The following is a 26673-nucleotide window of genomic DNA, read 5'->3' on the forward strand; positions in this document are numbered from 1 at the left end:
TCTTCCTAAATATCTTCCTTCACGAGCCCTTCGCTCATCCGTCTCCAACTCCCTCTTGGTCAGCCGCTTCTCGAAGCAACGAGCTGGGGGTAGATCTCTCTCCGCAGCAGGGGCCTCCCTCTGGAACAGCCTTCCTGCCTCCCTGAAATTTGAGGAGAACCATCTCCGGTTCCGGAAGCACCTCAAAACCTTCCTCTTCGCTTCTGCCTTCTCTCTCCCTCTCCCCTGCTAAACCTGCTTAACTCCCCTCTGAATTCTGCACTAAACCTGCATCTGGGCCACTCTCAGCGACCTCTGTCCAGGGCCCAGCCACTCTCCACTTGCACTGCCTCCCTGGCTCCCCCTACACTGTGGGACTGTCACTGTATCCCTACAGCCCCCTTCCTAGCACTTGCTCTGCACTTACCTCGCACTTGCCACCAGCTGGCCCTTTTTATTTATTATTTATTATTTATTATTTTATTACGCTACTTACCTTGTACTGCACTTTCCCCCCCACCTCCTCCCCCTGCACTTTCCCCTTTTTCCCCCTACCTCTGCACTTGCGCGATCTGAATGACACCTGGCCTAGTAGGATCGTTTGTCTGTCTTCCCCTTGTTTCCCTCCCTCCCTGCCTCGTCGCGCCTTGAAACACTTGTGTATAGGCGCGTTACAAATACCATATCATATCATATCATATCATTCAGGCCAAGGACAAGTTGCGCACTCCTCTCAGGGATGAGTTGCTGAGGGCGCAGAGTGGAAGCTGGCAGATTTAAAAAGAGCCTGTGGCAACAGTGCAGCGTACAAAGCACCACAGCCATGCAGACACTGACCTTTTGGAAAGTGACTGTAGGTTGCTAAGATACATTCAGTGGTGGCTTTAGTGCCTTCTTTTTACGAGTTATGTAGTAGGTGGGTTAGTGGGGAACAATTTTCATAGCATTGTCGGAAAGAAAGAACAGAGGTCCTGTTTATATAATATAGTGTATGATATGGGTAAATGAAAACGTTGCAAGCACATACCAACAAATTGCCACTTCATGGTAGGAACATCAGTATGCTTTTTAAACACGTAGTGGACGCTTGGAGGCAGATATCGTGCGCATAAGGCACTTATAACAGAGTTTTGAACATACTGCCAAAAGAATGTTCATACCTTTCTTTTGTGGTGATGGGTGCTTATGTGGATGAATGTGCATGTATAACTCCTGCAATGTTTCACTGAACTTTCCCCTGGACATGCTTTCCAATTACAGCATACGTGCAGGCTGATTTAGTAACAGTACATATGAAGTCTTGTGGAGAACTGACATTGCAAGATGCTGAAGTGTTGGAGGACATTGGTGGATGCGTGTGTGAGTACTTGGCAATACCTAATAAGAGCGTGGTGGGAAGAGAATAGTGGAAAGGGAAGGAGGACTGTTCATGATTTGGAGGGGCACAGCCCTCACAATACTTTGCGAGGCGCACGTGCTACATTCTGCGCTTTTGAACATGCTGGCCAATGGAAATGTGATTATTGCAATTGTCCAATCAGGTAGTTAGAGTGTGCGTCACCGGAAAGGGCTGCCATATTTTGTTTCATCACTCTGTGTAGTGTGGCTGGCAGAGATGGCGAGATGCACAGTTTTCATAGTGGGTGATCGCTTTGTGCTAGATCTGCTCCAGTATGCTGTGGAAAGAGGCCTTAATGGCAATTTGAATTTGGACAAAGTTGACGCTTTGTGGTGCGGTGTCGCTGTACGTACTTTCGACCATTTGCTTGCAGAATGTCGACGAGTGGCCACTTTAGGTACTGTACACTTTGTGGTAGTGCACTATGGAGCATTGCTTTTGGGTTCCATAGCTTGTGCAAGTGTGTACCGTCAACTCAAAAAGATGATGAAAGGAGTGCAGCACATTTTTGCCACTGCAAAGGTGCTTTTCTCATGTATACCACTAAGTACAGTATATAACTATTCCAATTAATGTTGTCGGCAGCCACAGGTGGCAAGGCGTCTTATCAACAGAAGCATGCATAACTTTTTGCATGCTGCTGGGATATACTCCTGTGAGAATGACATTGGTTATCGATATGCGCACCTTCTCAATGGAAATGGTATTTCGCCCAGTGGCAATGACATTTGGTTTTCCAATCTACAGGCTGCACTGAAGATGCTGTTTTAAGAATGTGAGGCGCAGTGCAACATATAAAAACAATTCTAAAACCCCGAAAAAAGAGTTGTTACGGTGGAAGCGGTTTTAAAAAATAAAAAAAACAGCTTTAAGAGCCACCACTAGAAAGGACATCCCCTACCATGGTTGACATTTATTCCCCAAAACATGCGCACGCACACCTGGAAAAGTCTGCGGACATTTGCAGTTGCAGGGTTGTACGTGTAACATACACCCCTTTTGCACATGGCCACCTTATATTTGGGACTGTGGAGGACACGGGATTGCGAAATAAGCTTTCTGGGTATGGAATGCACGCACAGACTGTGGTATACGGTATACTTGTCGACCTAAATGCAGAGGGTGAGCTTATGGCTGTGTGTTGTACGAGCCACAGCGTATGCTTTGTGGGTGAATTGAACATACATTACTTGACAGTGAATGGAAAACAGAGTCCGATGGGAGGGTATCATATGGGTTTGTACGCGTATGGATTACCTACAATGAAGTGATTGCTTTTGGTTTGTCTGTGTGAGACTTTGGTTACTCTCGATTACGACGATAAAATTGTTGTTGATTGTGGAGTGACAAATGCACACCATGTAATATGATTTTCAGTGCCGTTTGTGCTGAGGGAGGCACTAGGCCAGGTAATGTTTCCGATCTCCTGCATAATTTTGTATCTCATTATGCAGACACCCATGTAGGCGCATTATTTTTAATTTCGTCCGGCAATGGAGAAAGCGCTGTTCATTCTGAAGAAATGTACTTGTGTCTTTTTACAACTTGTGCCATTGTCGTACTGTACAAATGGGAATCTATTGCTTCACAGCACGAACAGTTTTCCCCACAAATAACGTTCCTGTTGATATTACTGCATATCTGAATTCTGCACGCTCTAAACACAATGCCTTGCTGCCCTTTTTGGAAGTGTAGGAATGTTTGTGCTTGCTGTTGCGCACTTGCACTCTTCAAAACGCACTGCAGCACGCACAACCATCTGTTTCAACAGCCACCCATTTCTACCTGTTTCCACTGCAGTGTTTTCCACAGTACCACGGTTCCTTCCATTCAGCAGACAATTGTGTGAAGGGTATACAATGCACGTCACACTGCCTCCCTTCATTGCCACTTACATTGTGGCACTCTGAAAGGAGCTTTATATTATAATCGGCCACAAAAAATATTGTTAATGGGACGTTATGGTGAAGGTGCAGTACTACAAACCTAGCATCATTTCTAAATACACCATGCTAAAGCTTCGTTATGTTTACAGTGCCCTAATAAAAGCCTATGAAATTCACGAACAAAAAACGTTGTTAAAGGGACGTTATGGTTAAGTTGCATTAGCAAAAACCTATGAAATTCAATGGAAAAACGTTCTTACAGGGACGTTATGGTTACAGGTCAAACCGAAACACCCCACAAATTCGTCAGTTATGGTAAGCTAAGCAGCCATAATTCGCGCCACCACTGTGCTCTGCTAAGACTAACACCCATGACATCATCACTTCATGACGTTTTTTTCCGGTGTGTGTATGTGTGTGTATATATGTTTCTGATGTTATATATCTATATGTGTGTGTGTGTGTATATATATATATATATATATATCCACCTTCTTTTTTTTGTCATATTTCCAGGATTTCTGAAGGGTGGAATCTTCAGAATCTGATAGGGTGCTGCACCGGGGTGACACATGCCCTGCTTTGGAGTGCCTCACTGTAGGCTACCGCACTCCCCCACTCCCACTGTGGGATTGGGTGTTAGCTTGTTCCTTGCAAACCTGATGACTACAGCTACCAGAAGTCCTTGCAGCAGAATCATCATTGATTGTCAACACCTGCACTTGCTGTGAGCTGCAAGTTAAGACTGCCTCACTGACGATGTGAAGAGCACAGAAACCGGTAGGAGGAGAACATCAGTGGCTGAGAAGGTTTACTGTGCAAGGAACTGGAGTGCGCCCCTCTCCACCTTCTTTTTTTGTCATATATATTCACTATGTGTATGATACATGTTGAATGGCCATCTACTAGTAAATTAAAATGCAAATCCAAGTTTAACCCAGTGGGCATCTCTGGTAGTAACATCGAAGCCTTTTGGAATGTAGTCATAGATGATCTAAAGAGCATGTGAAGAAGTAGCAGATTTCAATACAAAGAAAATGTGTCTAAGAACCACAAGATGGTGGTCATTGAACCAAGCCAATTGTCAAACTGCATTATTAAGCTGGCAGATAAGGGCTGTAATATTGTGGTGATGAGTAAGAAGGACTATATCAAGATTAAGAACAAGGACAAAGACGATTAAGAAACTCCCCTTTTCTTCAAGGAATTGATCTTGTCCTCAGTTTCCAGACCCTCGCTAAAAATCTGGCGGGGATAGGAATCTCTGCATTACTGAAAATAGATCTCTACAGACTCTTCCAGTGATCAACTCAGCCTTACAATGTCTTCAAAGAATTGATCTTGTCCTCAGTTTCCATACTCTCGACAATAACCTAGCGAGGATAGAAATCTCCTGCATTTCTGAAAATGGATCTCAACAGACTGTCTCAGTGACTCAGCTCTACAATGTCTTTTTTAATATTCATACACATTTCGAAACAGGCACTCGTGGTGCCAGTGTTCCTATCTGTTCGACTAACCCAGCATAGTCTGATAACTCTAAAATATCTGATCTTTCCATTAGAGGTTCCTTATTTAGGGAACTAAATGTATTGTGGTCCTCGTTTGGAGGTGTTTTTCTGATCTTTTCTCTTTAACTTGTTTTGTCTTTTTACTGCCCTTAACTGGTTGGTTAAGGACAGGCTATTTGCACTATTTTAACAATAACCATGTGTAAAGCCTGGTCGAATGGAGCCCATATAGTTAATTGGAGAGTGGCCATTGTGTAATGAGTTCTATAGATCGATAATGGATCATTATATCCACCATATGAATTACAGATAGGATACCACATCTTGCGCACTTTGCAGGGGATACCTGTTTGCAATAGACTGCTCATTACATCGTATATGATCAAGAGATAGGAATCCCCAATTGTAATCACATGGATGGGATGTCCATGTGCAATATATTGTCCCTAGCTTAAGTAGTGGTTCTAGCATTGAATGGTCTTACTTTAATTGAAAGTTTTGCGAATATAGTGACATGAATGGGTTTACGACCATATGGGTTAAATGCACTTTGCACTTGACATTGTCTCAATAAAGGATGTATGTCATATTAATATTAATACGATATAAATCATTGCATAAATCTTGAACTGAAAGATGGTACAAATATATACGAAATACTACCAAGGTATTAACTGGTAAGCATTTCGAAGGACATGTCATTACAATCTTTGAGTTCAAAAGCACTTTGCACTTTCAATGTACTGGTTCTGATGACATCCCTACATGCATAACCTAGACATTTGCAACATGTTAAGGATGTAGAACATATCTATATCCCTGGTCGAATTGCACTTTAAACTGTCTAGATATGTGATGCACTTTATATCTGCATGATAAACACTTGTATACACCCTGCACTGATAGAAGGTAACAACACATGTCAAACGCTAACTGGACAGCAACTGGCAAGCACTTCGAGTGCTATGAAATTGCGATTTTGGAGTCTGAATGCACTTCAAAAGTACTGGTTACATGTATAACCCAGATAAATTGAAACACAGGGATTCCCTATCATTGGTTGTATTTTACTCTGCACCTTAGACGTTCCATATGTATATAACCTGGTCCTCCACGTGTGTGCTTGAACTACTTTCAAAGTACCAACTTGGCAAACTCATGTAGACAGATGGAGTCATAACTGGGCGTCTGGAATGCACTATCCACTTTAAACTATATGGAACCAGGAAATATAGGCGCAGTATAATGCACACTAATACAGATGGGGCTGTAACTACATGGTTTGAATGCATTGAGCATTTCGGGGAATCTAGATGTGAGAACCGCTAGGTATGCATGTCAATATACAAAATACTCAACACTTTTGGTTTTGTAATCCCTCGTATGTATTGTACTGTGCACTTTATATATATATCTGTCACACAAGAGGACACAGGACCTTATATTATGGTTCAACAGGAACTGCTCCTCGGCGCAACAATCCGTTATTTGAAGGACTCTGACGGATCTGTCATTTGCGACCAAATGTTCTTATTGCACGATGTTCTTTAAAAATTAACCTGCTGCTAAGACATTGTGGCCGTGCAAGAATTGGATAAAATAACTTCTGATGTTTGTTAATCTGCTTAGAATCACATGCTGTGCATAGTCCGACATCCAGTGGTCACTGCGGAGTATTGCATTTTGCTTTTCGTAGTCGAAAAGGGGACGTCGACAAGGCGTGTCTGAAACACTATCCCTATAGTGACGTGCAGTATACCCACAATCCCTCGCGTGTCGAGGTCCCTCAGATCGTTTTTTTCCCGCCCAGATATTGGTCGCAATTATGCAGAGCTCCTCGAGAGAAATTGCAAAAACATTTACTCGACCCTTTGGTCGGTATTTAAGATTATACATTAGAACCCTCCTTCGACGTCGTAGCTGAGAAGCTGTTTCACTGCCGAATAAGAACTTTGACATTGGTGACTTTGATGGAGGAGGTCCGTAGGTGCTGCCGAACACGTGGCCTTGCCTCGCCGGCCTAAGACAGTAGGGAGAGTGGGGTTGTGGGACAGTTCTTGTTCTTTCTGAGAATGCCTTTCTCTTTACCCTCCCTTTCCTTCGGGGTCGTTATCACGTTTAACTGTATCCTCAGCTATGGAGAGGACTCCCTTAAGATTTTGCGCACGCTGCAAGGGCAAATTCACTTGGAAAGACGAGCACAAACAGTGTAACCGTTTGCTTGCCCCTCTACCTATGGAGAGGACTCCCTTTAGATTTTGCCCGCGCTGCAAGGGCAAATTCACTTGGAAAGACGAGCACAAACGGTGTAACCGTTTGCTTGCCCCTCTACCACAAAGAGGACGGCTGTTTCGGCCTGTAAGCTTCTTAAACCAAAGACTTTAAAGGACTGCAGGGTCAAAAGATGGGCAGCCTACGCTATGTCTAGGTCTGATTCCTCACCCGCCGCCGCCGAGTGTGACGAGGATAGTGATAACCCGACCTCCGCGTAGGAGGACGTACACCTCTCTAGGGAGCATTCACGCGCCTCGTCGTCTGTCCCCGGCCCCGACAAGCTCGGCTCACACCCTGCTTATGGGGATGAACACCCCAGCGACACTGACGAACACAGAAAACACAAGCACACAACCCACAGTACGTCTTTGTCGAAGACGAAGACAGCCCTAGCGCCAACGGAGATGCCGGGCCTACCGGTGACCTCCGCCGACCGTAAGGGTCACAAGCCCTCGCCGCCACCGCAGCCGTGACTAGCGATTGGGCTACCTGTAGACAAGGGCGCTACCACCAAAACATCAGGCGACGCGCCTCGTAAGAGCGCTATCGTCCCCGAAAAAGACTCAGCACCGCCCAGCACGATGCCAGACGAACCCTCGATGGAGAAACTAATCGTCGAGAGCTTGGTGCATCTAGTTTCCAAGGACGGCCAGAAACGGACGAGTGACACTCCGAAAACCGCTCACAAGGCCAGGGAAGCGCCGAGGATGCCAGAAGGAAGGCAGGGATCGCTCCCACTGCCGAAAGAAGGCCCTAGCCTGCGAGAAGTTTTCTCAGAGGGCGAAGGGACCTTAACCTTGACGTTATGGGACAGACCTAGATGGATAGAGGCAGAGGGACCTCCTTTTTCGCCTCCAGACCGTTCTGGTTTGCCGTACTGGACTGTTGAGAGATTCCAGTCATGTATGGACAAGCTGGACAGATTTATGTCCACTCCTGAAAATTAGACATCTAAGAGACCAAGGGAGGAGCTTCAGGAGGCCCCTAGGGCTAAATATCCTAGATTATTTAACCCCTCCAAGAGAACATGAATACTTATGACCTCACTGAAGAAGACTCTCACTTCCAGGAAGATGAGGAGTTCTTAAATAGTGAAGACCAACAAAAGCTAGGAACAGAAGAAGGTTTTGAGGAAAACACTGACATGGGTGGGGGGGGCTTCGAGGAAGACCCAGATGAAGGTGGCTCACTGCTCTGGCAGTCACCAACAGAGTCTACAGACCCTGACATCTTAAACCTTCCCTCTCCTCAGACCACACCGGTCAGAAATCCATCACCAATAGATGATCAACCCACCTTCAATGTGCTACTTCGAAAGGCAGCAGCGCATTTTGAGATTGAAACTGGCGAAATTACCCCTTATACTGATTTTGTGGAAAAGATCATTAAAGAAAAACCTCCCACTAGCCAAACCATTCCCCTCCTCGCCTCAGTTAAGAGACAATTTACTCCATCGCTGTCCACACCTGCAATGGTGAGAGGGGTCAATCCCAGAATTGAAAAATTGTTTACTCCCTCTCAGTCAGACCCATTATACGTTAGGGGGTCACTCAATTCCGGACTCCTTGGTGGTAACTACCACAAGGAAAAGAGCTGGGGGGTCCGCTGTCAACCAGCGAAGCACCCCCTGACAAGGAAGGAAAGGCGCTCTATGCCCTGGGTAAGAGAATTATAGCCTCGGCAGCTTTTTCAACCAGAATTGCCAATAATAATACACTACTGGCAAGTTATGCTGATGCCCAATGGGGAAAGTTACGCCAAGACCTCGAAGTCCCTGAGCCCTTACGAACTCGCTTGTAAGCCACTGTAACAGAAGGTACTCTGGTTAACCAGAGCATCATTAAGAACACGCTAGATGCTGCAGAGACGGCTGGCCGGTCTTTAGTTCAGGGGGTACTTCTCAAGCGTCATGTCTGGCTCCGGAACTCAGGTTTTAAGCCAGAGACCCAGGCGTCACTCCTCAACAAACCAATTGAGAACTCAAACCTGTTTGGTAAGGCGGTGGATGACGCACTGGAGACAGCTAAGAAGGATTTCGATACCCTAAAGACTCTAGACCAGATCTCAAGGCCTCCCAATAAGCGAGGTTACGGCAACAGACGCTTTTTTCATGGCCAACGACAAAGCCAGCAACAACAGTACTCCTCAGCAGGCAACTGGTCCTCCACTCAAGGAACCAGTGGACAATACGCTCAAAGAGGACAACGTCGTGGCACGGGAAGAGGTCGGGGCCCCACTCCTAGAGGCTCCCTGGCTACCAACACCAAATGACCTGAAGGTTCGGGTCCCCTCCCATACATCGCCGGTCGGGGGCCAGTTAACATCTTTTCTACCAGCATGGGAGGGAATAACAGACCGCTGGGTATTGTCAATCATAGCCTGCAGTTACTGCATAGAATTCAGTCGGTCCCCTATGTTCAGACCCCCAAGGGGAAGACGCCCATCACCAGAGCACCTTGCCATCCTTCTTCAAGAAGTCGAACTGCTACTTGAAAAAGGAGCAATAGAGGTCGTGCCTCTGTCACAGGTAATGGAGGGTATTTATTCAGTGTACTTTCTTGTACCCAAAAAGGACTTAACCATGCGCCCTGTACTAGATCTGCGCCCAGCGAACAAATTTGTCAAACCTCAAAAATTTCGCATGGTGTCCCTACAGGAAGTAATCCCCCTACTTTCGCAGGGAGATTACATGACAACATTGGACATGAAAGATGCATACTTTCATATTTTAATGTTGCCAACGCACAGAAAATACCTCCGGTTCATGATAGAGGGCAAACACTACCAGTTCAGAGTGCTACCCTTCGGCGTAGCGTCAGCGCCGAGGGTATTCACGAAAGTACTGGCAGTGGCAGCGACCCACCTGCGCAGGTTGTCCATCCCAGTATACCCTTACCTCGACGATTGGCTCATATCAGGGGATTCTTACGAAACATGCTTCTCAAATACCCAAAAGACTGTAGACCTTTTGTTCCAACTGGGCTTCTCCATCAACGAGAAGAAGTCCAGCCTAGACCCCAGCCAGATCAAACAATTCCTAGGGGCTCTAATTCGAACAAAGTACAGCCTCATCTTCCCCTCCAACGAGAGGGTCCAAAATATACTGTTTCAGATACCTCAATAGGTGGCCGGTCGAGAGGCGACGGTGCACAAAGCAATGCGTTTGCTAGGAATGATGGTGTCATGTATATATTTGGTACCTCACGCACGACTGCGCATGCGCCCAATGCAAGAGTGGCTCAACAGCCAGTGGTGTCAGGCCAGCGGACAATGGGACGATCTAGTGGTGGTCTTGCAGGCCTTGGTTCTCTCGGTACGGTGCTGGTCGAAGGAAAACCTTGTAAGAGGGAAACCATTCGCCACCCCCGCAGTGGAGGCCACTCTAACCACAGACGCATCCCTCACAGGATGGGGGGCGCACCTATCCCATCAGACTGCACATGGAGTTTGGACTCCGAGCGTAACTCCAAACACATAAACTTGCTGGAACTGCTAGCAGTCTTCAAAGCACTGAAGGCTTTCCAGGCACACCTGCAAGGGAAGACAGTGATGGTCCTCGCAGATAGCACCACAGCCATGGACTATCTGAACAAGCAAGGGGGCACTCACTCTCCAGGACTGTCCAAGCTGTCCCAGAACATCTGGAAGTGGGCTCTCAAACACATGTTCCTGTTGTCACAACATGTACCAGGGGAACTCAATCTTCTAGCAGACAAATTCAGCAGAGACTTCCCTCTGCCCACAGAGTACGAATGGCAGTTACAAGAAGACATAGTCTTCGACGTCTTCACACAATGGGGATTCCCAGAAATAGATCTGTTCGCAACTCTGGAGAACTCCCAATGCCAAGATTACGCCTCCAGGTACCCCCAGAACCAATCCAAGCGGAACGGTCTATCGATACCATGGTCAGGGAAATTTTTTATGCTTTTCCCCCCCGACTCCCCTTCTTAACAAGATAGTACACAAGATGCACCAGGAACCAGTTACCATGATACTAGTGGCCCCTATGTGGGCCTGGCAGCCATGGTTCGCTCACTTGATGGAAATGTCTCCATCTCCTCCAGTGGAACTTCCCTGCCCGTATAACATGCTGTCACAAGACAAGGGCAGAACACTACACCCATGCCCACAGACCCTGAACTTAGCAGCCTGGCTCCTGAGGTCATAGAATTTGGACATTTACAACTCCCTCAAAGATGCATGGACATTCTTAAGGAGGCTAGAAAACCTAACACTCGTTACTGCTATTCCAGCAAATGGAAAAGATTCGTCATCTGGTGTAGAGATAAGGACATCAACCCAGTTGACTGCTCTCCCACACAGATTGTTCTTTACCTGACTCACTTATTAGACTCAGGTCTGGTCTTTAATTCCATTAAAGTTCATCTAGCTGCACTTTCCGCATACACCACTTCTCAACACAGTGTCATGGTGGAAAGTCCCAGTTATTAAGGCCTTCATGGAGGGAGTAAAGAGAATACACCCTGCTATAGCTAACCCAGCTCCCGGATGGGACCTAAATGTGGTACTTAACATGCTTATGGGCTCGCCCTTTGAACCCATGCACAAAGCATCCCTTAAGAACCTCACTCTTAAAACTGCTTTCTTAATAGCTATCACCGTCATTAGGAGAGTGAATGAACTACAAGCGCTCTCTATACTAGACCCCTTTGGAACAGTTCACAAAGATAAGGTGGTTCTACGCACACATCCTAGGTTTGCACCAAAATTAATTTCTAAATTCCATGTGAACCAATCAATAGAACTACCAACGTTCTTTCAGAACCCTTCAAGTTTGGGAGAAAAGAGCCTGCATACACTAGATGTACGCAGGGCTGTCATGTTTTACATGGAAAGAACTAGACCTCTGAGAAAGACCAATCAGTTCTTTGTCTCGGTGGCAGCAGGAAGAGAAGGAGATGCAGTTTCAAAATCCACTATATCTAGATGGATTGTCCAATGCATCACTCTCTGTTACACTCTTGCAAAGAGAGAACTACCCTTCAAGCCAAGAGCACATTCTACTCGAGGCACTGGGGCTTCCATAGCTTTCATTGCAAATGTCCCTCTGGAGTCCATTTGCAAAGCGGCAACCTGGAGTTCTGTACACACCTTTACAAAACACTACTTTCTAGATGCCCACTCTGATTCCCAGGTGGGGCAAGCAATGCTAAGACATCTTTTTTCTACTGTTCCTTCTCGCAACCCACCTCCAACTCCGGGTACTGTTCGCTAGTCTATGCACAGCATGTGATTCTAAGCAGATTAACAAACATCAGAAGACAATGCATTACTTACCGTAAAAGCATTTCTGATGGTTGCATCTGCTTAGATTCACATGCGCCCACCCTTCCTCCCCGCTCGGATGGAAGGAACATAGACATCCTTACCTTTCTCTCTTTTCTGTGCTCACTCACGTCTGATAGGCTCCCTCAGGGCAGAAAAAATACAGAGGGACCTCGACGTGTGAGGGATTGTGGGCACACTGTACGTCACCATAAGGATAGTGTTTCAGACGCCTTGTCGACATCCCCTTTTTGACTACGAAAAACAAAATGCAATACTCCGCAGTGACCACTGGATGTCGGACTATGCACAGCATGTGAATCTAAGCCGATACAACCATCAGAAATGCTTTTACGGTAAGTAATGCATTGTCATCAAAAGGAATGGAGGAACGTGGTATATGGTATTGGGGAAATACAATTGTAATTCTATACCTGGTTGCATATGTCTTAAAAGGGACCCACTTTCACGTTTTACCTTGCTTTCCAGCATGTAACATCGATCACTTGGCAGCCCCAGGCAATGTGGCCAAAACATCTTGACAGGGTGAAAGTCCCCTCTTCACTTTTTATTTAAATTGATGTTTTAAGGTGAAATGGTAGAAGGCAGACTCGTTGTGAAGAGAGAGGCGAAACACGTCAACTGCTTGTAATCTGCTGACATTAATTGTATTGGGAGGACCTTTTTATGAAAATAAGGATTTTTTCATTAAAGTTTAATTATATTACAAAACTTTAGGACTTTTTGGCTTCGTCACTTCAAGGACCTTTCACGGGATAGCTGCTCATCTCAACGGTGTTCTTGCACCGTCAAACCCTCGATATATGGGCATATATATATATTTTTTTTATTGCGATAGTTTTAAAAAAAAAACCTTAGACACATAATTAAAACGCACTAATAACAAAATCACAGAAAAAAATAACCTAGACAGGCACATAATCACATAAAATCGTAAAACATCGTGGACAACACCTCCTTTAATAAATCTACACAGGGCAATTGTTAGTGACAGCCCTACATGAGACGGGACCAGAAAAGGGCTTTTTAGAAAACATAAACATAAACGGCTCGAGTTTCGAATTTCTAGCACCAAAATCCTGGAACTCACTGCCACCCAATTTGAGATCTGAAACATCCCTCTTGGCCTTCAGAAAGGCACTGAAAACCATTTTATTCGAGTAAATATGCACCTAAACCACTACCTGGAACACAAATAATGTCTGTAACCAATCTTTTACTATGTCCACATATTGTATCTATGTCACTGTTCCCATGCAACCCTGGAACACGAGCAATGTCTGTAACGATTTGCCTATTGTTGTCCTCATATTATACCCATGTCAAGTAAGCTTCATGTAATAGCGCCACGATGCCCGAGGGCAGCTGCGTGCTTTAAAAATGCAAATAAATAAATAACGTACTCGGCTTCTCTAGAGAAAGCCTTTTCCCTCAAATCGCCCAAAGCCTGGCAATCTATCACCCAATGTTTTAATGTTTCAACCGCCTCGACTGTTGTTGGCAAAAGCGACAACCCGAACAATTACCAGAATCAGCCACCGTCCTCCAGTTCCAAGTTCTTTACTTGTTGTGGAACTGCTTAAGCCTAAAATGCAAGTATAAATATATTCAAATTGCAAACTTTCAGAATTAAGTACATTCAGAAATGACATCGATGGCTTAGGGGTACTGGCTGAGCCCATACAAAGTACTGTATGTTCCGGCATATAAGATGACTTTTTAACCAAGGAAAATCTTCTCAAAAGTCAGGGGTTGTTTTATACGCCGGGTGTCGTTTTATAGGGCGGGTATATCACAAACTCTATATTTTAATTGGAAAAGTTGGGGGTCGTCTTATGTGCCCTTTCGTCTTATACGCCGGAACATACGGTACTCATAAGTCAGAGTTCAAACTGTTTCCTAGTTTGGTCCCCTCGAGCCAAATTTGAATTTACCAGGGGCCAGATTATAGAAATGTTGTACAGTTGCAAGTTTGACTGGTATTGGCACTAGGGCATAGTGTGCCGTATTTGTAAAAATTGTGGGACATATTAGTAAAACTTTGCACCGTCGCAAGTCCAGTTGTGCATGTTATAAACTCTAGGACAAAAATTGCCCATGTGCAAAAAACATACATTCGAAGGGATTGTGTCCTCCGACGTATTCCTTATCTATGATATTTGTATCTCCAGCTTGCTGGCCTCGGAACATTTTTTTTCCCAGTAGAGGGCGCTGTGCGTCGACGTCCGTCGAGTAGGTGCTCCTCGACGGCCACCGTATCGACGCCGACGTCATCATGCCTATAAATGGCCACGCGCAGCGTCCGTTGCTCAGTTCCGTTTTTCCGCGCTTCGTGTGCCTCGGAATACCGTTGCTCAGTTCGTCAGTCGATATATATTCACATTTCCTCGAGAAAAACGACTCTTACTCGATGGCTTCCTCCTCCGACCCGACGACTCCTCGGTCCGGTTTCAAAAAATGCCGAGACTGTGGGAAGAAAATGTTGTTGACGGATCCTCACAGGATCTGTTTGTGGTGTCTGGGAATCGAACACCAGTGTTCGGAGTGTGAGGAATGCCTATCCATGATGGCGAAAGCCTTGAAGGAGCGTAAGGGGAAGCTCGAGAGAGGTAAGTCAATTTTAACTTCCTCGAAAGTTTCCGCGGTAGAGTCGAGACATTCGTCTCCTCACCATCTAAAGCATTCTCGGTCTAGGTCTCGAAGTGGCTCCCACCACTCGTCGAGGTCTGGACACTCGAAAAAAAGACGAAGAAGATCCCCTTTATCGTCGTCTTCTAGTTCCCCTGAAAGAGTAAATTGCCCCACAAAACACAGCTCTCAAGCTGAGTGGGAGGAATTCAGAAAAAAAGATGCTAAGCGTCTTCGAGAAAGCGGCCTCGTCCCCCTCGAAGTCAGCTGAGGGGTGATACCCTGGGTGAAAAGCCCAAAAAATCTAAACGCCGCGAGTCGAAGCACCCGGCGAAAGAGTCGACCCGAAAGCGCCATGAGCCATCGGGAAGTAAAGCATCTTCGACGCCATTGTCGAAAGCCCCTTCGAAGCATAGATCGGCGCCATCGACACCGTTATCGAAGGGTTCTTCGACGCATCCGTCGATCGAGTCGACGTCAACGCCGACATCGACGCCGATAAAAGAAAAACCCACGGCTACTCCACAGCCAGCGGTTACACCGAGAGCCTCCGACACGATGTCGAGAACGTCGTCAACATCCTCGAGCAGGATTCCGATCCTCTCGAGTTCTTCGAGGCCTCTTCCAGTTTTCTCAACGCCTTTGTCGGTGCCTTCGAGGATTTTTACATCGGCGTCGAACGACCTTGACCTTTTCAAGGCCACTGATGATGGCTCCCTCTGCCTTAGAGATGGGTTTTATACCATTTCACAGACCAGAGCATCCCCCCCTTAACTTCAATTTTTGAAGAAAGGGAAGATTCTGACCAAGAAAGGCCTTTTGGGCTGCAGAGGACCACATTACCTGAACCAGAGACTTTTGCCTCTGAGGAAAGAAGGTTGAAAGACCTTCAGGATGCATTACAGGAAGCAAGTGGCCTAGACACTTCCCCAGAAGTGGAATTTGTCAAACCAGACCCAGGGGCACATGCTGATACCCCTTATAGAACCCTAATGTCAAGAATTATAGAGTTCATGGGTTGGTCTGCGCCTTCACCTGTTTTTCAACAGGATGACCTCACAGATATTCTGGATAAAGGTCCACAGGAGGATCCTGTGGTTCCCTTTCATTCTGCTTTACAAATTAAGATTTTAACTAACTGGGAAACTCCTGAAGTTGTCCCTGCGGTTAACAAGAAGTTGTCAGCGAAATATAGGGTATCTGCTGCTGACCCTGAATACCTATCTAAGCACCCTACTCCAGAGAGTCTTGTGGTCCAGGCTGCAACTTCATCAGGCAGTACTTCTGCTTACCCCACTGTTCCTCAGGATAGGGATGATAAAAAATATGATGCCATGGCTAAGAAAGTCGTCTCAGCCTGTAGCATGGCTTTAAAATCTATTAATGCAACTTGTACGCTTGCTAGGTTCAGCCACACTCTTTGGGAGTGTGCTTCATCGGCGGCTGACTGCATACCGGAAGGAGAAGAAAGGGACGCATTTTTAAATATCAGAGATGGTAAAGATGCAATGTGTGAGTCCATTCAAACTGGCATTGATTCTGCTGACAGTATCAGCAGGGCCATGGCGGCAAGTACCACAATCCACAGGCATGCATGGTTGAGAAAGTCTGACTTTGCTTCTGACGTACAGGCCAGACTTTTAAATATGCCCTTTGACGGCTCTTCCCTATTTGGTAAAAAGGCGGATGACAGTTTGGAAAAACTACAAACATCTAAAGCAGCAGCCAAGTCACTAGGAGCTGCAATCCGACAAACTAATTTTCGTCCCTCGGGATCCTCTTGGAGAGGAAGGTCCTTTCGCTATTATTCCTCATTTGGAAGAGGCAGAGGACGGCCGGCTCAAAGAGGCCAAGGAAAATGTACCCGTGGTGGATGGGGTAAAGGAAAGAAAGCCGCATCAGCAGGAGCCGCTTTACCTTCGGCAACTGCATCAGCCGCTCCCAAACCACTCTGAGGTCTCCCATCACAAGACACCTGTAGGGGGCAGGTTAACTCACCATCTGACGGAATGGCAGGCTATTACGTCAGATGCTTGGGCATTGGAGACAGTTGCCCAAGGTTACTGCCTGCCTTTTCTACGCATCCCTCAGAGCCATCCACCGGGGAACAGCTCTCTGAAAGTGCCGGATCCGCTCCTCTTGCAGGAAGTTGTAGACCTGCTAGAGAAAGGTGCCATAGAACCGGTACCTGTAGCAGACAGGAACAAGGGCTGGTACTCCCCCCTACTTTCTCATACCAAAGAAAGACGGAGGACTGAGACCCATCCCGGACTTACGAGAATTGAACAAGTTCCTCGGGAAGGACAAGTTCAAGATGGTAACTCTCTCTCAGATCCTACAGGCCCTCCAGCTTCAAGACTGGTTGGTATCTCTGGATCTTCAGGATGCTTATTTCCATGTCCCAATCCATCCCAAGCACAGGAAGTACCTGAGGTTCGCAATTGGCAACTCTCTATCAATTTCGAGTTCTGCCATTTGGGCTGACCTCCGCCCCGAGGGTTATCACCAAGCTAATGTCGGTTGTGGCTGCAAGTCTAAGGAGGGAAGGGATTCACGTCTACCCCTACCTGGACGATTGGTTGATCAGAGCAGTTTCTTCGGAACAAGCTCGGATCCAACTAGATTATGTCTGCCACTCCCTTCACAGGCTGGGCTTCTCCCTCAATTTAAAGAAGTCACAGATGATACCATCACAGAGACTCCAGTTCATTGGAGCAGTCCTGGACACGTCCCTGGGAAAAGCCTCGCCACCAGAGGTGAGGGCTCAAGATATTCTGCAGATGGTCACCAGGTTTCAAAATGCCCAACGTCTCCCAGCCTACGACGTTTTGAGGTTGCTAGGCCTCATGGCATCCTGCATATCCCTTGTGCCAGAGGCTCGCCTGAGAATGAGATCCCTTCAGTGGGCACTGAGGACTCCGTGGTCACAATTCTCCGGATTTCGGACAAGGTAGCCCACGACCTTCTATGGTGGGCCTCTCCAGAGAACATCTTGAAAGGAGAACTGTTTTGGCAACCATGGCCGGAGATAACAGTAGTCACAGACGCCTCACTCACGGGGTGGGGAGCCCATGCCAACGACTTGACCATCAGCGGTCGTTGGTCTCCATCGGAGTCCAGACTACACATCAACCTGTTGGAGCTGAGAGCCATCAGACTGGCACTGAAGGCTTTTCTGCCGTCTGTACGGGGGAGAAACGTCCTGATAATGACGGACAATACAGTGGCCATGCACTAACTCAACAAAAGAGGAGGCGTAGGGTCACTGCCACTGTGCAGAGACCGATGCAGCTCTGGTTTTGGGCAATTCAGGAAGGAATCTCTCTATCGGCAATTCACCTAGCCGGAGAGAAGAACTTGACAGCGGATGCTCTGAGCAGGCAGAACAGTCTCCCACGAATGGGAGATAGCTCAGGAAGTCCTTCAAGAGATCTTCGCCCTTTGGGGAACCCCTCAAGTGGATCTGTTCGCCACCAGTATCAACAGGAAGTGTGACAGATTTTGCTCAAGGGAATTTCCCCAGAGAGGAGCTCTAGGAGACACGTTCGTAGTGGACTGGGAGTGCCCACTTCTGTACGCGTTTCCTCCGGTCCCTGTCATTCCTCAAATGATCAGGAGGTTGAGAAGGTTTCCGAAGACCATGATCCTAATTGCCCCGGATTGGGCCAGGAGAACGTGGTACCCGGACCTTCTGGACATGGCCATCTGTCCTCCAATTCATCTACTGTACAGAGCGGATCTTCTCTCGCAGATGGGAGGTCAGGTTCTCCATCCAGCCATCAAGACTCTCAACCTTCACGCTTGGTATCTGAAAGGTTGAGGTACAAGTATTGGGACCTTCCAGATGACGTCATGGAGGTGTTGCTTTCGGCCAGAAGACCAGCAACTAAGACTCTATACCGCTGCCGTTGGAATACATTTTGCAGCTTGTGCAGAGAAAAGAATATCAAACCCTTTTCATGTGGTACACCTGCGGTGTTATCCTTCTTACTTTATTTGGCAAATTCGGGCCTTCAAATTGGCACTATTAAGGGCTATCTCGCAGCGCTATCGATCTTTAAGCGCACTGCGGAGGAGCCATCGTATTTCAAAATTCCATTGGTAATATAATACCTGAAAGGTCTAACTAATGTTTACCCTCCAAGACCATTCCAAGTTGCCTTATGGGACTTAAATCTAGTTTTAAACTTCCTAAAGGGTGCTCCCTTTGAACCACTCCACTCTTGTTCATTGAAGTTTCTCACCCTCAAAACTGTTTTACTGGTAGCATTAACATCTGCTAGAAGGGTTAGCGAGATACAAGCCCTGTCTTGTAAACCTCCTCATACAACTTTTCACAAGGACAAAGTAGTTCTACCGGTGAAGCCTAACTTCCTCCCAAAGGTAGTTTCGGAATTTCACATTACTCAGAAGTTTACTTTACCTTCTTTCTATCCTCCTCCCCACCCGGGAAAAGAGGAAGAGAGACTACACAGGCTGGACCCTAAGCGAGCCTTGAGTTTTTATATTAGTAGACTTGCTAAAATTAGACAAGCAGACCAACTCTTTGTAGGTTACGCAGGACATAAGTTAGGATTACCAATAACCAAACAAACCATCTCCAGATGGATTATTTTAGCCATTCTGGAATGCTACAAACTGGCAGGGAAGGAGCCCCCTCAAAATCTAAGGGCTCATTCGACCAGGGGTATCGCAGCATCCTCAGCTCTTCAAAGAGGGGTACCAATTAGAGACATGTGCGGCTGCCACATGGTCATCCGCACATACCTTTACCAAATTTTATTGCCTGGATTCCTCCTCTAGTCAAGAGACTAGATTTGGCAAAGCTGTGTTACACTCTGTTAATTCTTAAAGGGTAATATGGCATCTCTTACTCCCGCCTCCAATCACATACCACTGCTATGGGAGTCTATCATAGATAAGGAATACGTCGGAGGACACAATCCATTCGAAGAACAAGTTACTTCTTACCTTGTAACGTTCTTTCGATGAGATGTTCCTCCGACGTATTCCTTATCGCCCCTCCCATCCATCCCTGCAGTAACATTTCCCTTGTGGTTGCAGCTTACGCTCCTTCAAGGGTAGTAACCATTCATACAATAACTACTTTACTCTACAAAACGGAACTGAGCAACGGACGCTGCGCGTGGCCATTTATAGGCATGATGACGTCAGTGTCGATACGGTGGCCGTCGAGGAGCACCTACTCGACGGACGTCGACGCACAGCGCCCTCTACTGGGAAAAAAAATTTCCGAGGCCAGCAAGCTGGAGATACAAATATCATAGATAAGGAATACGTCGGAGGAACATCCCATCGAAAGAACGTTACAAGGTAAGAAGTAACTTGTTCTTCTCAATTCAAACTTTGCCCTAGTGTTGATACCTGCAAACTTGCACTTGCTCCGGTATTGCTCATCAGTCAGTAGAATCCATGCACAATCAAATACATTTTCCGACAACAGTACACCAACAATTTTTCTTATACTACATATTCTGTGACAATTACAGAATGACAGATTTCTTTATTTCTCCAGCATGGGGTCTGGCATGGATTTACATGCTCATGAATATTCCCCGTCGTCAGGCTGGGAATCCTCGGTAAAGAAAAAACCAGTATCAGTTTCGTTTCTGATCTGTCTTTCGTAGTAACAACCAATCACTGGTCTCTGCGTCATACTGACCACAGCCAATGACTGCCCTCCACCTAAGCACCGCCTCTGGCAGCCATCTTCAGATTTTTACCGCACGTTCATGTGTTGGGATCCTCGTGCTATTGCTCTCGAGCGTTAGTGCTATTTTTTCACGTTTTTTCTCAAAAACTTAGTTTTTTTTTTTTCCGGTCAAAAGAGCCTCAAGCTCCACCGACTCTCTATCCGATCAACGGGGACCCGTGTCGGATTCGTCTGCGCCCCTCAAGGGTGAAGATTTCGTCGAGCTACGCTTTTGGAGGACTCCAGAAGTTTCTCAGGCCCGGTCATGGCCCAGGAGAAGGGAAGCTCGACGCCCGGAAAGCTGTTCAGGGTCTGCCCTGGATGCCAGCTGCAGAACGTCTTCAAGGAGGACGAACACTCTTTTTTTCTCTACTGCCTACATAAGGACAAGACGCACGTGGAGAAGGACTGTGCGTTTTGCGGCAACATGTCGGAGCGGACCATGAAGGACCGCCATCAACGTCTCGCCAACTGGCTAGAAGGGAAGAGCCCGTCCGGCGAGAAGAAGAAGAAATCCGAGCGGTCTTCTAAGACCTTTGAGGACGCCCCGGCGACGGGGGTCCAACATAAGGCCAAGCACCGCGAGTCCGCTGGCACCGGGAGCGCCGAACGGTCGGGCTCTACGGGCGCCAGGCAGGGCGCACCCTCCCCGGCACCATCAACCACGAGCCAACGCTCTGGGTCGGGTAAGAGGAAGGCCGAGCACCCGGCGAAGCTCCTGGAGAGGCCCCGGTCGAGCTCGAAGGCGGAGGGGGGAGCGAGGCGGTGTCCCCCCCCTCAAGGATAAGGCGGTGAGCGCACCTAAGGTGGTGAAGGCCTTAATCCATCCGGCCAAGCCCTCTATCGAAACTGTCGCGGCGGCCCTGGCTCAGCCTGTGCAGGCTACACCAGTGGTGGCGACCTCGGGGCTCAGAGTCTCCCTGCCACCTCGGAGGGAGTCCTCTTTTGTGCCCATCGATAGGACCCCCGTGAAATCCCCCGAGGGGAAGAGAAAGGGGGGGCAGGGCGTCGTCGTAGATTCGGCTTCAACCTCGGAGGAGGAACTGGTCGAGGTCTTAAGCCACGGCCTCGGCGTGAAAGTAGACCGGCCCGTCGGGATGGATCCCGACGCAGGTGACGACGACATCGGTCGCCCGTCGGATTCCCCTCTGCCAGCACCGCAAGACAACTCGGCGGCCATTTTGTTGGCTATACAGTCCTTATGCTCAGAGATAAGGACGAGACTACCGTTGCCGACGGAGGATCCTCTCCCGTCGGGGGACCCAGAACCGGGACCTTCTGGTGTTCCCCCTACTAAGAAAAGAAGGATCCACCCTCCACCTCCTTTTCAGCCGTCGCGCCCCGTCCAGCCCTCCTCCCCGTCCACCCGAGGGGATGATACGGGGACTGACATGGCAGCGACGGGTACGGACGACGAGGTATACGATGAGGATGTACCGTCGTCGCCTCCCACCAGGGCTTCTCCGCCCGACGAGATTGGATCGTTCCACTCCATGATCACCAGGGCATCCGAGCTTTTCCAACTCTGCCCTGAGGAGAAGAAGGAAGGTTTCCTTTATCAGCGGCGCGAGGCCAAGAGGAAGACGGTCCTCTCAGTGCCTCTATTGGACGACATTTGGGATGAGGGCCTCACCCTCCTCAAGAACCCTTCCACGACGCCAGCTAGAAGAGACCGGTACGAGAAGAAGTACCGGGTCCCAGACACGGCCCCCCTGTGCCTCCGGGCGCAGCCTACCCCGGACTCCGTCGTCTCCGCGGCGGCCAGCAAGAAAGCGGGGGGGGGGGTGCGGCCTCCACATCGACTTCCCCACCGGACGGTGAGGGAAAGAAATCGGACGCTATGGGACGCAGAGTCATCTCGTCGGCAGCGACGACGATTAAAGCGGCCAACGCCTTGGCTATCGTGGCCCGCTACGACAGGGAGCTCTGGTACAAACTGGCTCCCCTGCTGGACTTCCTGCCGGACGACAAGAGGACAGAGGCCCTGGAGATCCTGCAGGAAGGTGAGGTGGCTTCGGACCACGCCATTACCGTTGCGACGGACATCGCCGACACTGGGTTCCGCCAGTTGGGCAACGGCGTTTGCCTTAGGCGGCGTGGATGGCTCAAGGCTACGGACTTCCGTTAAGACGTTCAGACCAGAGGTCACCCTCCAGCACGTCCTGGGTCAGCTGGAGGAAGGAGACTTCCTGTCGTCGTTGGATTTGGAGGATGCCTACTTCCATATTCCCATCCTAAAGGGGCACCGAAAATTCCTCAGGTTTGTGGTCCAAGGGCGTCATTACCAGTTCAAAGCCCTCCCCTTCGGACTACGGTCGGCACCCAGGGTATTCACCAAGTGCCTCGCACCGGTGGCGGCGCAGCTGCGCCGCGAGGGGGTCCACGTCTACCCCTACCTGGACGACTGGCTCATCCGAGCCAAGACGAGGGAGCTCGCCGTGGTTCACACGGCAAGGACCGTCCAACTTCTCACGGACCTGGGATTCTCCGTGAACTACGCCAAATCCCACCTGGTACCCGCGCAAGACGCTCTGTTTCTGGGAGCGAGGCTCAACACAGTGTCCCTTCTGGCCTCCCCGTCGGAGGAGAGGACCAGGACCATCCTGGGCAAGGTGCAGCGGATGTTGGTGGCCGACGCAGCCAAGGTGAGGTCCATCAAGTCCCTCCTCGGAATGATGTCTTCCTGCATCTACCTCATTCCCATGTGCAGGCTCCGGATGCGCCCGTTGCAGGAGTTCCTGGACGCGTGCTGGATCCAAACGACGGGCAGCTTCGAGGAAAGGATCACACTCGACGAGAGTTTCCGACGAGCGATCCGGTGGTGGGGCACCCGCGCGCATCTGACAGCGGGCTTGGACTTCCGGACCCCAGCCCACCAGGAGACAGTGACCACGGATGCCTCCCTGGAAGGGTGGGGAGCGCACACCGAAAATCTGCACGCAAGAGGCCTTTGGCTCCCGACGGAGAAATCCCTACATATCAACGTCCTGGAGCTCCGTGCAGTGTTTTGGGCCCTCAGGTCCTTCCTTCCGTCCCTCAAGGGCAAGGTGGTGAGGATCTTCACCGACAACACCACCACCATGTTTTACATCAGGAAACAGGGCGGAACCAGGTCCCCAGCACTGTCCAAGGAGGCGCAGGACCTGTGGCATTGGGCCATCGCCCAAAGGATATTTCTGGTGCCGTTTCATCTGGCAGGGATAAAAAACACCATCCCCGACTCACTCAGCAGGGAGCTGCGCTCGTGCCACGAGTGGGAGCTACAGCAGGATCTAGTGGATCGCCTCTTCCGACGGTGGGGCACACCCCAGATCGACCTGTTCGCGACGGCGACGAACTCCAAGTGCCGGAGTTTCGCCAGCAGGTTTCCCCAGGCGAGGAGCATGGGCGATGCTTTCTCGTTCCCCTGGGAGGGCCTGTTCCTCTACGCGTTCCCTCCTTTGCCACTGCTAATCCGGCTCGTCAACCAGCTCAAGAGGTCACGGTGCAGGATGATCCTCGTCACACCTGCGTGGCCGAGGCAGATATGGTTCCCGGACCTTCTGGACTTGTCAGCGTCCCCGCCAATCAAGCTGCCGGTGGACGCGGATCTACTCTCCAGAGAAGGAGGCGCCATCCTCCACCACGACCCGAAATCGCTGAACTTGCAGGCCTGGCTCCTGCAGCGCTAGAGTTTGGAGGATACGACATACCGGCCGACTGCAGAGAGGTTCTTGCAAAGGCCAGGGCGTCCTCGACTCTTAAATGCTACGGACACAAATGGAAGAGGTTCTCTGTCTGGTGCCACGCACAGAAGATTAACCCTCTACGGATTACGGCCCCCCAAGTACTGCTGTACCTGCTGACGCTGGCCAAAGCTGGACTGGCACACGCGTCCATCAAGATTCATCTTGCTGCGATCTCCCGATACACCAGAACCACGGGGCGGACGTCCTTGTGGTCTCATCATCTGGTGAAAGAGTTCATGAAGGGACTGTTCAGATCGTTCCCGCCGGTGAAGGCTCCGGCCCCGGCGTGGGAGCTCAACATGGTGCTGACCAAGCTCATGGGACCTCCGTTCGAGCCTCTGCACTCAGCTCCGTTTAAATTTCTGTTGTGGAAAACAGCGTTTCTTGTGGCCATCACCTCCGCACGACGAGTGGGAGAGATCCAGGCCCTTTCCTGCAAGGCCCCGTACTTGACTTTTCACGACATGAGGGTAGTGCTCAGGACGCACCCCTCCTTCATGCCCAAGGTACCGTCGGACTTCCATCTCAACGAACCCTTGGTGTTGCCTGTGTTCTTCCCGTCGCCTTCGTCGCCGGCTGAGAGGACTTTGCACTCGCTGGATGTGGCTAGAGCGCTGAAGTTCTACGTGGACCGCACAAAGTGTTTTCGGAAGACGTCACAACTCTTTGTGAACTTTGGACCTGTCAATCAGGGGAAGGCTCTGTCGAAGGCTTCCATTTCCAGATGGCTCTCCGGCTGTATCATGTACTGTCATCGGTTGGCAAACCGACCGCTGCCTGGCCGTCCGAGAGCCCATTCCACCAGAGCGATCGCAGCTACCACGGCGTTCCTTTCTGGTGTGCCCCTGCTGGACATATGCAGGGCTGTTACGTGGAGGTCGACGCACACCTTCACGAAATTCTACTGCGTCGATCGGGATTCCAGGGAGGAGTCCAGGGTCGGCCAAGCAGTGCTGCGCAACCTGTTCGCCTGAGGTGAGCCTGGTGAGGAGGTAAGATGCTTAATGTTGAGCCTTTGCCACCTCCCGTGGTTGTGCATGTGTGTACTGCTATGTATTCTTTATTCATGAGCATGTGAATCCATGCCAGACCCCATGCTGGAGAAGGAACAAGTTACTTACCTGTAACTGTTGTTCTCCAGCATGGGTCTGGCATGGATTCACATGCAAACCCTCCCGCCTACCCCTCTGCGGCTCTTCACTTGGTCATACGGCCACTTCACGTGCTTCCAAATCTGAAGATGGCTGCCAGAGGCGGTGCTTAGGTGGAGGGCAGTCATTGGCTGTGGTCAGTATGACGCAGAGACCAGTGATTGGTTGTTACTACGAAAGACAGATCAGAAACGAAACTGATACTGGTTTTTCTTTACCGAGGATTCCCAGCCTGACGCCGGGGAATATTCATGAGCATGTGAATCCATGCCAGACCCATGCTGGAGAACAACAGTTACAGGTAAGTAACTTGTTCCTTCTGTAGAAACAAACGTTACTGTATGCACATGTGTATTTGATTTTGCATAAAACCAATCTTTCTAAGCAGCACTTGTGCACTGTTGAACTGGTGGATACAGTAGGATATAATGGGGTCAAGTAGGTTGTATTACGCCTCCCCAATATGTATGATCAATGTAAAGCTATATTCCTGCAAGATCGTCCTAACTGCATTATTAAATTAAGTCTGTGGGTCTGTATTTGTGTCCCTTGCCTTTGTTGAGTGAATGGAAACAATACTTTGCATTTTTAATGCCCCCAGAAGAGCCCAGAATAATTTTTGCATTAGTATTTTAGCACCCCGCATTACACTTTGAATGACAGGAGCTGCACATAACACCTGGAGAGGTTTATTTTTAGGTTAGAGTGAAATGCACATAGGTAATCTTTTATGCAACCCCCCCGGTTGAGATCCATAATTTGTTTTTATGTCTGGGTAGAACTTGGGATATGAGTGAAATGCCATGCAATTCTTTCAACCATATTTTCATTTTCTGAATTATTTTTAGGTGCTTGCCTTATTGATCGGAACGGATGCCTCTTCAGATACATTTTAGAATATCTACATGGGGAAGTGAAGATTCCTGTGGACCCGCAGACTCGTATTGCATTACAGGAGGAGGCAGACTATTTTGGGATCCCTTATCCATACAATCTTGCCGACCATTTGGCTAATGAAATGGAGACGTATTCACTAAAGTCAAACATAGAACTTAAAAAGGTACTTATAATATTTGCATTGCATGTTATTCACA

General features: G+C 48.6%; 1 protein-coding gene across 8 annotated transcripts in view; it reads left to right on the plus strand.

Annotated features, from left to right (window-relative positions):
• KCTD18 (potassium channel tetramerization domain containing 18) overlaps nucleotides 1-26673 on the plus strand; it is a 465170-nt gene that overhangs the window by 172801 nt on the left and 265696 nt on the right. For all 8 annotated transcript variants that reach the window (XM_069615783.1, XM_069615788.1, XM_069615785.1 and 5 more), the window contains one exon: nucleotides 26428-26639. In XM_069615783.1, coding sequence (XP_069471884.1) covers nucleotides 26428-26639 — 212 coding nt within the window. The remainder of the gene's footprint in view (nucleotides 1-26427; nucleotides 26640-26673) is intronic.

Source organism: Ambystoma mexicanum, chromosome 9, assembly GCF_040938575.1.
Source record: "Ambystoma mexicanum isolate Mex_15411 chromosome 9, UKY_AmexF1_1, whole genome shotgun sequence".
Lineage (NCBI taxonomy): Eukaryota > Metazoa > Chordata > Amphibia > Caudata > Ambystomatidae > Ambystoma > Ambystoma mexicanum.